Below are 11,802 nucleotides of genomic sequence, written 5' to 3' on the forward strand. Positions count from 1 at the left end.
TATGTTTTTTTTTTTTTAATTTTTTTTTTTTTTTTTTCAATTTTGTTATGTATAGATATCTAGCTATGAAAAAGAGGTTGAAAATCTAAAAGATAATTTAATGGAAAAGACGAATAAACTGAAAGATGTTACTAGAATTAATCAACAAGTTCGTTGTTAAAAAAAAATTCTTACTTGTTTCAAAGTTCCATATTACTGATTTGCAAAAAAAAAAGTTAATACTTTGCTACAGTAGGATTGCTATAAAACCTAGAAACCTGTAAAAATTCGGAACTTGACATCGTAGCAAAGACAACTTATAAAATCTGGATTTTTTTAAATTAAGTTTATTAAATAATATGTTATAGTGATAAGTAAGTTAAAAAAAAATGGCTTTACCTACCTTTAAAACGGGGTTTTAGAAACACTCTTGTTACTATGGCAACAACATAAGACTTCAGCATTAACTTTTTGTTGATTATGTCGGTTAATTGAAAAGTACTGGGTAGGAAAAGTGTCATCATTTATTGAATTTTTTGGTTTTGTAGCATTTTACAACTTCAATGATAAAAAGCTTTACACCATAAAACAAAAAAAGAGAACATTTCAGAGTACGCTCGAGTCAAGAAATACATATAATATGTTTCACTTGCAATATCTTAAATAAAATTTTTATTTAATTCTTTCATCATGTTTTAAAGCAGACTCAGTTTTGGTCAAAGACCTCTTCAGTGCTTATTTTTAAAAATCTAGAAAGTATATGATAGTCATGGAAAACAGTTCTAAAACAAAAGATTTTTTTAAATAAGCACTGAAGAGGTCTTTCACCGAAACTGAGTCTGCTTTAAAACATCTTAAAAGAATTTAATAAATCTTATTTCTCATCTAAAAGTTGAGATCTTTTTATTAGTTTTCGATAAATCAAAACATATAATAAATATTTTAAAGGAAATTAATTACTGAACACAGAACCTTACACAGTTATAAATAACAGCTACTTATTAAAAGACACACTATTCTTAATTATCTATTTTATAACATTTTTTACAATCATTTTATATATTTATAATAATTGTTAGACAGTACACTGTTCTTTTACGGCTTGCACAACTAATTACCACTAGGCTGCGGAAAGACTATCTCTGTGTAGTCAGTTCCTTTGTTAAGTAGAAACTTCATTTATATGTAACACATAGGTCCTTAAAACCATTAGTACATAGTCAATACACAAAATCCGAAAGTTAGAGTTTAATTATTAATTTTATTATATATCTTAATTTAATTTTTTTCATTATAGGATCATGAGAAGTAATATATTTTTTATTTACTAACAAAATACTAATTTAAACAACACATAAAGCATATCTGGTTTCTTGAATTTCTTCAATATTTGCACAAGATAATTCTTTAACATTTTTAAGTTTTTATTGAAAATGTATTTAAAAGTTTTAAAGCTTAAATAAGTGTTATTAACATTAGTTATAATCTTAATGTCGTTTACCATATATAACAAATTTTAACTACATTATGCGGCTAATTATGTTATGTAAAGCTTTTTTACAATCATATGAGAAGAACTTTGAAGAAATAATTTTAAAATGTTAGTACAGATTACAATAAAATAAAGTTTAGTTAGCAATACAGTATCTTTTAAGTGATATAAGTCTATCGATAAACATAGTTTTCAACTTGATATTAACTTACTACTAATATTGGTCAAAAAAGATATACCTTCAAAAGTCTAGAAGAAATTTCAAAAACTTAGAAGAAATTCAGAAACCTGGAAAAAATAAATTTGAACCTATAGCAACCCTGTACAAGTAAAGTATGAGCTATTTTTTGAAAATCTCTATTAAATATAAAGATACTGAGAAAACCATAGCAAAATATACTGTAAAAGTGTTAGACAATTATTTTTGGAACATTGAAATTAGTTTTCAACCAGTAAAATTCTTCTAATAATTGTTTTATAAATTAAACAGATGGAACAAATAAACATCGCTAAAGACACAAAAATAACAGAAAAGATAGAAGAAAACATGAAAAATCAGTTTAAGTTCACCGAAATACTTCAAGATAATGATAAATTAAAACTAAAAGTATTATTTAGTTTCTTGTTTTTTTTTTTAATTAAGCTTTTTCTTACTAAATTTATAAATAATGTATAGTATTTACTGAGTTTACCATTTGAGTTATTAGTATTGATTATTTTAACTTGAAGTAAATAAAGTAAATAACCTGTCGCTTGAGCTCATACTTCCTGAATTTGCAAAATCAGTTTAAATCGCATGTTTGAACAAAAAACTATGTTTTTTTACTTGAACTAATTAGCTTTGACCTAACAGTATACTTTAAGATTTAGATTGATACTTTTTTAAATCAGTTAAAGTTCCTCATTTCAATTTCAGCTGAATCAGTTACAAGAAGAACTAGAAGAGAAACTTAAAAGTTGTAATTTAGAAAAAGACAAGGAAAAACAACTAGATGAGTTGGAATTACAGAATAATGTAATGTCTTTCTAAGTTTTTTTTTTGATTTGATAAACTTAGTTGATTGCGATATGTCAGTATAAAATTCATTTATTTTTCATTTAATGTAAGAATATCATAGTCTTAAGTAACTCAAATCTTCCCTTGGTTGTGTGTTGTCCTTCGTGATTTTTTTGTCTTTATCAAAATCGTTTTGAATAAAAAAATCTTTTTTATTTTACAAAACAATCTACAAATTTATAAGAACTCGTTATATTGCTCAAGTACTTTCAAAATTTCTTCTTCAGTAGGCAATAGAACTGAATTTAATAGAACTGTTCATTTAATGTAATAGTTGATTACAAAAGATGAAAATCTTTGCCTTGTGTTGATCAGTTAATATTATTAATTATAAACTATATTTTTTGGAATTTATTTTAAACTTTAAACTATATGCTGATCAATAATAAAGTATTCAATGTTTTTAAGCTTTAAAAAATCATAAAATAATTTGTACTATGAATAGTATGATATATTACAAAAACAGTCAACAAGGATTTTCGACTTTTTTTTTTTGTTTTCATAACAACTTTATGCAACGTCGGTATATTTTTTAATGTTTCAGCATTTTGACAGGTATAGTTTGTTAGTTCACATATACGATATTAATTTTTATCAAATTTATCTTATGTTTATATTTTAGTTTCATTTTGTTATCTAAATAGTTTTTATGTTAATATGTGAAAATTAATATGTCATGACTTTAGTAAAAAAAGAAGCTTGTGATATCATGTTTTTTTGTTTAATAATTGATTTGTACAAAAATGTTATGTAGTTGGTCTGTTCTATATAAGGTTAAAAACATTGATATTTACAACTTTTAGATTGAAATGAATGACATTGAAGATAAGCTTTCAAAAATTAAGCTTGCTAACTATGAAAGCGAAAAAGAATGTTTAAATCTTAAAAATGAAAACAATTTTTTACGAAAACAGGTTTGTACTAAACTTTTATTACTTCAATTTGTTATAATTCTATTTTAATAAGAATATTTGTTTATTGTAATTGAGGACCTCATAAATCTCGTTAATTGACTGAGTTAAAAAATGTTTTATTCGTTAATTTTTTATCGATATATGTTAAAATGCATAGTAGATTTTTTTTCTATAAAAAATAAAAAAAATTTGTCACTTGTTTGAAATTATGTTTTAAAATATGATAATATTTATTTGCAATTGTTGTTTTTATTCTTCTTCGGCTAATAACGAAAATTAACTTGATAATTTTAAACATTGGTATCAAGTTCTAAGTTTGATTTAAGAACTAGGTTAGTATTTCTAAATACTCAGTTAAGTATTTTACAGTATAGTAATAGTTAATCGTTTATTCTCTAATATACAGGTAATAGCATCCTAGTTATTTTGATAAAACAAAAAAAAATGTTTTTTTTAAATCACTTGTTGATTTCAATGTTAATATAGGTTTAATTTCAATTTCACCCAAATTTACATTTTAAACGAAATATTAAGGTGGAAAGTCTCAAGTCAGAACTAAATCAAGTGTCGAATGATAGCAACAAATTACAAAACGAAAGTAAAAATGTGGTTGAAAGTTTTAACAAATGGGTAAAGGACCAAAAAAGGAAAAATAAGGAAAACGAACAAAGTATAAAAGAAATTAATAATGAAAATTTGTAAGTTTTTAATTTTATTTAGTTTTTACATTTATTTAGCATGAAACAAATTCAATATTATTTCTTTGTTTAAAAAAAGTAATTTATCATTTAAACTTGAAAATATTTTGGTTTTATAACGTATATTATATTCTCTTCAGCTGTGCTTAAAACTTTTATTAAAAACTAATTCTTTTTTAGAAAAGTAGTTTTTTAAAAGCAGTTGGTTAAACATTATTTTAAATTTTATCTTTTTTTATTTAAAAAAATTATTTTTCAGAAAGTTAAAAAAAACTATAAGATCACTAAAAATGGAACTAGAAAACTTCAAACTTTTAAATGATAAACTAGGTAAAGAGACTACAAAAAATAAAATGTTTCAAAAATATTGTTCAGACCAGCAGGTAAAATTTACTTGGAGTTTTTTAATTTAAACATTAAGAAATAAGTGTTATTAAGTTTATGTTGATTATAATAAACTAAAACCACCTAAATTAAAAAACTGGTTTTTAGTCAGTTTGCATAACTTTGTCTTTGTACTGCCTTTTGTTATGAAGTTTTTTAAAGATCAGAAACTGTATTTATAAAATTTACCTCTAGCTGCTCTTTAGTCAGTATTTACAAAAAAATAAAGTTTTTGAAAGATTTTTTTTTGATAGTTTGTAAGATTGGTAAGTCATAAAGAGAAAAGAATAAAGCATCTAAATGCAAATAATAATACTTTTGAATGTAAATAGAAATTCAGGTTTAGTACACAATGTTTTAAAGTATAGTTTAATCTAAAATTATTTTTCTAAAGTCTTCTATTTTTCATCTATCTTAAATTAAATGAACCAAGTTTAATTAAATTTAGAATTGTTATATATATAAATTTTCTTAAAGAAATTTTAATGTTACTTTTTGTTGAATTCTGTTTTTAACTTTTTCCTTTTAATTTTTTAATACCTTTTTTTATATGTCTAAAGATCGGGTTGTATTCTGTGATTTTTTGTTTACCTAACTTAATTAATAGTTTGTTTACAGTACGAATTTTTGATAAATAATTTGGATATCTACTTTGAAGTATCTGACTTTGCATCCTCTAGATAAGAAAAGCTACAAAAACTCTTTCTTTAAACTATAATTAAATACTCAAATTTCTTTAGAATTTACGCCGATCTTCATTGATTTAGTTCAACCCTTTTGTAAAAACTTTGCACACATCTTTAAACTTCGTGTTTTATCTACCAATGTAACTACTATAATAGTTTCGTATTACTTCAACAAAATTTTTATTAACTCTGTATTTAACGACAGATGATTTAATTTACTTATATTTTAGTCAGTGATTCTACAATTACGTGCAAGACTAGAAAAAGTAAAACCAGAAAACACAAAAATAAATAAAAAATTAGAAGAAAATATCAAATGCATAGAACAACTAAATGACCAAGTAACTTACTTTTTTGTTAATAACTTAAGTATAAATAGGTTTCGATATATTTGTGAGTGTTTTTAAATATAAAAACCAAACCAAACCAGAAAATTATGTAAACATTTAAGTTATAATCTTACACTTTCACAGTAATATTTTCTAATATATACGTTAGTTTATTTTATTTTCTATAAGGTCGTGTAATATCTAAACTTATGTAATAAAAGTATTTGATCGAAATCTGTTTATAATTTTTACAAAATAAGAAGTTTTAGTAAACTTAACTACGGTAATTCAGATAACAGCGCTAAGTAAAGACAATAAAAGAAACGAAAGGTTAGTCACCGATCAAACTGAAACAAATAATAATCTTCAAGCTGAGCTGCAAGTAAAAGACAACAAAATTAATGCGCTAAACAAAATGCTCAAGGTCTGATATAATTAAAAATATTAACTATTTTTACCCATAAATAACACAGAATATTTTTATAAAAACTGAGTTTTTGTCAATTTTAGTTAGTTTAAAATAATGATAAAAAATTCAAAAATAAATAACATATAAAATGTTTTTAGTATAGGTTGTTAAAATTAGTAAAAAGTTAAACTTGTACATACTAATAAGTAGTCTTTTAAGAAATTGGATTTAAAATGTATTTTTATAACTAAATACAGTGTTGCCAAAAAACCGTGAATCCCCGAAAAACCTGGAATTCTACAATTTAGGCAAAAAAACACCTGGAATTTCGAACAAAAATCAATAAAAAACCTAGAAAATTTGGGTTTTTAAACGTAGAGTAACGAAATTTCGATTGGGTACGAAAATTCTATCACAAAGACTTTTTTTTTCATTAAAAAACACGTGTAAAGTAGCTTTACCTCCTTATCAATGTTGTTATACTATTTAAGACATTTTTTTACTCAATTTTAATTTTTTAGTAAAAATAGACCTAAAAACTTGTTTTTTCTAACCTGAAGAAGTTTGCAAAAAAAAATTGGCAATTCTGTATATAGAAATAATTAACTAAAATAAAATTTATGTTTGACTTATAGTAATATTTTTAAATAAACTACATAGTTTGTGTTTTTAAGTATTAAGTCACTAAATTTTATATTCTAATTATAATTAAAAACAAATCATATGGAGAATTTATCCTCTGTATTTTGATTCAAAGTGTGGGAACATATTAAATGTTCTTTTTTTATAAAGTTAAGTATTTTTGAATTAACACTTCTGTAGAGTTTATTTATTTACTTTAAAGCAGTTGGTTTTCCATAATTGTTTTTTTTTTGTCTCATTTACCTTTAGCTATTTTTGGCAACATTAATTCCACAACTTTATTGTTTTTGCCTGATTTCTAAATGCTTTATATATTTTTTGTTGTATTTGTGTTGACTAGCGGGTTTTTATTTTGCAACGTTAAATTATTACAGTTTTAAATGCTGTCATTAGAATCCCTACTCAACCGACCAATACAAATTATTAACTCATATAAGTTAAATTAAACTTAATTGGTCAAAGTTTATGTTTAAAGTATAACGTCGATAATTAGTTTTAACTGTTTAAAGCTTAATTACATACGCCGATTTTATGCACCTTATTTTAATAGAATAGTCTTTAGAAAAATTTTATATAAAAGGCGTTGTTAATAAAACTGTTAACTTTTTTGTTTTATTTCAGGCAAAAGATAGCAAGAAAAAGAAAAAACAATGATTTTCTAAACTTAATATATTATTTATTAAACAACTTCGATCCAATATGTTTATAATGATTTTAGTCACTGTTTTTGCTGCACTAGTTTAGCCGTCCTGTAATTTTAACATGTTAATTAGTAGCTGCTTCTAATTGTGTAATTGTTAATCAAGTCTTTTTAGTTTTAATTTCTATCAAATTGTTTTATTAGTTCTAAGTTTACTTGCTAATCACCCATAGTACTGTTTACGTTTTGAACTTAAATATTAGTTTTTAAATTGTTTTGAACCATACACTGTGATATTTTTTTGTTATTCTTTAATTAATTCTAAAATAAAACAAATTCAAAAAAAGTTATCTTTAGTTATATTTTATTTCAATTTATCACAAAAAAATTGTTATTATAATTTTTTTTTACATATTATTAACTTAAAATAATTTTAAAACAAGTAAGAAAACTACTAAAATTACGAGTTTGTATTTCAGCGATGATTATTATAAATTTTACTAGAGATCTATTACAAATGTCAATAAAATTCTACAGTTTTTCTTAAATTATTGTCAAGTAAATATGTTCAAATTTTCATTAGATTTTTATTTACGTTATAATTTTTTGTAAAAATGTTGATGTATAAAATTTTTGGACTTCTCTTTATTAAATATAAAAAGTTATTCCAAGCATTTAAGTATGTCCCATCTTTTAAATTTTGCTATTCGAGGGGGTAAAAAAAAGTACTTCATTAAAAAAAGTTTTTAAGATTCCTGTTGTTTAAAAAGTTATAATGAAATATTTATTTTATTTGATAATTCTAAAAAAATATAATTTAAGCGTTTGCTAACAAAGATCCGAGCGAAACAAGTTCACTGGAATATATAAGAGTCACAAATTAAACAGTATTCTTTATTTATTACAGTAAGACATGTTTCCGTGTGTTAACGGGTTGACACACTTCAATGGAGCTATGAAAATCAAAGAATACTTTTTTTCTATTAAGTTTTATCAAATAGTTTATTTCTTGATTTTTTTAGCTCCTTTAAAATGTGTTAAGCCTTTAGCACACAGAAACATGTGTTAGTGTAATAAAGAAGTAATACTGTATAATTTGTTGTTATTATTTTATTTGATATTGATTAAACATTAACCGTAATAAAATTTTGTTTCAAATACAACATGTTAGATACTAACAATAAAGATAATACTTTTCAACTGATTAGCAATATTTAAACAGCTCATAAATCGTTTGATAAAAATAATAGACATTTCTTTCCAAAAAAATAACCTTTCTTTTTATAGTTTATATAATATTTCCGGTGCATAACTTGAATAATATTTAAAACAACACAATGCATAACTATTAGACTACTCTCATCGATAGAAAAAAGTAATATAGTACATATAATCTTACTAAACAATTTCTAACTTAACATGTTCAAATGACGTAATGGTTGTAGAAATGTTGTTTGTACAAATTTAAAATCAAAAAGAAGTTGATTACAAGGTTACCAAAAAACTTGGAAACCTGGAATTTTTCAATTAAGGCTAAAATACCTGAAATGTGAAAAACTTTGAAAAATACCTGGAATTTTAAACAGTTTTACATGTTAAGTAGAAAGTTTTTAATTTGACATAAAAAATCTACCAACAGATTAAAAAAATTTGTCATCATCAAAAACTTTTTGTATTAAAAAAACTTTTGAGTAGCTTTACAATATTTTTTCAATGGTTTTATACTTTTAATTTTTACCTTAAACTTAGCTTTAAACTAAAAATAGACCCAAAAATGTGTACTTTTAAAAACCTGGAGGTAATTTAAAAAACCTGGAGAAAGTTTGCCAAAAACATTTGGCAACCCTGTGATTAATATTGCTGTTACTATTCGAAAGTATCAAACTTTCGTATCATACTAAACCAAGTTAAATATAAAGCAAAACTACAATAAGTAAAGTAGACTGTTTAAAAGTAGTTATTCTAAAAAGCAACTTAATTTAAAAGTTTTAAAAATCTAGTCTTGTACACAAACGTTTTCTCTTTACATGATGTTGCTTTAACGATTGTAAAAATAAACCTTCCAGAACATGTGCCTTAAAAATTTTTTCATGCATTTAGTTTTAGTAAATAGGTAAACTTTTATTTTAAAATGAGGCAGGTTAAACTCACCTTATAATAATTTTTGTGCTGTATTTGTAAGATGTTCAATGTAAAATTTTAATAGTGAAAAAAGTACTTTTATACTAAAACTATTCGATAAAACTTTAAAGAAAAAAGTTGTATGGTTATTTTCAAAAAGTAACTCAGCTAAAAAACATATATTAAGCGAGTTTGCGAATCATTACTTTATAACATTATTGAAGTATATGGTCATCAAAATATATATGCCGTGCTTGTCTGCAAAGTAACCTTAGTATTTGAAGACTGACAACAAAAAAAAAATTTTTGATAAAAAAAAACATAACTTCTAATTAGATCATTTAATAATATCTTTTAATTTCAATTTTTTACTAGAAGAAAGTAATCAAATGCCTCTAATTGGAATTTATTTTTTAAGGAATTGTAGTAACTTTTTTCTTTGACGGTTGGTTGATTTTATATTTCTAAAGACTTCAAAATTTTATCTATTCGCGAAAACCCTCCAAATCACCTAGTGTCAACTGGCAAAATATATGTAGAAGTTTTAGATTTGGTTTTAAGCTTTAAGCGACTTAGAATTTTGGCTTCTGGTAAGAACTTATAAAAATCCTTTTGTACAGTAGCAGGTTCACTGTGCAATAGTTCAACTTGGTTTTTGTTTTAATTAATTTTTTATCCTGCTTTTAATTAAAAAATTATAAGCTCGGGTTAACATACAGTTTTATCATACCAGCTCGATAATCGGACTACAAGCTTTGGGTAGATTGAGACCCTGGATTCGTACTTGTTCAAACTACGTATTTATATACAGATACTGTACACAATGTTTTTTTTAATGAACGTTGTAATCTTAATAGAAATCATAGAGCTGTTCATATTTTATATGGATCAATTTTCGTTAGTAGTACAAAGCTTAGTAAACACGATAAGGAAGTTTAGGCTAAAAATTAAGTAAAGTTAGCAGGTAAATTGAAAAGTTATAAAACAATTCGAATTCTGGCAACTAAAGTTCTTTAAAAATATTAAGGGATCACATTTATAAAATTATTATATGTTTGAAAAAATAAAAAAGCTAGTGTACGTAGATTTAATAAGATTACAATAATAAAATAAATTAAAACAAACTACTTGATAAAAGAGAACTATCAAAACTACTGAATTTTGAAACTTATTTTATATCGATCTTAAAAAACTATTAAAATTTTTAGAAATTAAAAATGCGCAAAACGTTCTCATTATTAAGACTATTATGGTAAAATACTTTTGTCTTTATTATTTATAAAAAGAGATATGAAAAAAATTACAGAACTTTATTATAGTTTATTGAACGACAAAAATAAAAATCTCAAAATATTTGATCGTAGGACCTAGTGCACAAAGAATCTTAAGGTTATCGAGTCGCACACCACGGATACCTTTTAACGTCTTGTCCAGAAACTTTTGAAACTTAAATTGTCCAAATTTTAATAGTCGTTCACCCGTATAGAAAGTTTCTTTTATACATTTGTATCAGTAACTTTTATTAAACTAGTTAAATCTCTAAATATTTCTGTGTTAAAAAAAATTATACTATAGTATACAAAATTCAAATCGATATTTTAGCTTGGTTACTTTTTAGATTGTTAGTAAAAAAATGTGTAAGGAAGTACCAGTGATATAGTATAAAACTTTGCAAATAAGCAAATTAGTTAAAAAGGTCAAGTTGAAAAATAGCAGACCAACACCAGATGTTTCTATGGGACACGCTTAACGGTATACTATCGTAATCAACCCGCGATCAAAATCCACTTGCGTTCAAAAGCCACCCAGTCAAATTCGATAACCGCTTACCGATCGAGGATGATTATTATTTTATTTTAAAAATAAACAAAAAATAAGTAAAGAAAGTGCAAAAAATTTATAAAATAAATTAATAAATAAAGAAAATATATAAAAAATCGGGTTAATTTTGAGCGCGGGTGGATTTAGAAAATATTATTTTAAACTTTATTCTATTAACAAAGAATAAAGTTTATAGATATGAAATTTATTTTATTTTTTTCAATATCATAACTTTTATATTCTAACTTTCCTTCTTTAAGTTTTTACAGCTCTTTAGTGTAACAAAGCAAAAAAAATTATATAATGAAAAAAGTTGTATTAAAACTAGATTTTTAGTTTTTTCTAATGAATAACCTAAATTTCTCAATTACAAGCTTTTTTGGTTTTTTTTAAATGTTTAGGTGTTTTTGGTTAAAATTTATTTTATTTGGGATTTATCTTTTTTAGGTTATTTAAAAAATTTTAATTTTGTTAGTTTGAAAATGGTAAACTATTATTTACATTGTGATTTACTTGTTTATTCTGTGTATTGAAAGCTATGTCTGTCTAATTTTTGCTTTTTTATTTGTTTTTATTTTAGTTATTTATGTTTTAGATTGAAATTATAACATATAAAATAAAAATGAATTA

At 23.6% G+C, this 11,802-nt stretch overlaps 2 protein-coding genes across 2 annotated transcripts in view; both read left to right on the forward strand.

Annotated features, from left to right (window-relative positions):
- LOC145828584 (uncharacterized) overlaps positions 1-89 on the forward strand; it is a 59,092-nt gene extending 59,003 nt beyond the window's left edge. Inside the window, exon 29 of the mRNA XM_082936339.1 lies at positions 75-89. Coding sequence (XP_082792465.1) covers positions 75-89 — 15 coding nt within the window. The remainder of the gene's footprint in view (positions 1-74) is intronic.
- Positions 66-7,511, forward strand: LOC145829908 (uncharacterized). Its single transcript, XM_082937781.1, has 9 exons — positions 66-148; positions 1,962-2,078; positions 2,388-2,486; positions 3,332-3,442; positions 3,977-4,140; positions 4,400-4,523; positions 5,441-5,551; positions 5,832-5,963; positions 7,212-7,511. Exons 1-9 carry the CDS (start codon positions 101-103, stop codon positions 7,242-7,244), a joined length of 939 nt encoding a protein of 312 aa, XP_082793907.1. The 5' UTR covers positions 66-100; the 3' UTR covers positions 7,245-7,511.
- The last annotated feature ends 4,291 nt before the right edge of the window (positions 7,512-11,802 follow it).

Source organism: Thalia democratica, chromosome 2, assembly GCF_965202585.1.
Source record: "Thalia democratica chromosome 2, ktThaDemo2.hap1.1, whole genome shotgun sequence".
NCBI classification, from domain to species: domain Eukaryota; kingdom Metazoa; phylum Chordata; class Thaliacea; order Salpida; family Salpidae; genus Thalia; species Thalia democratica.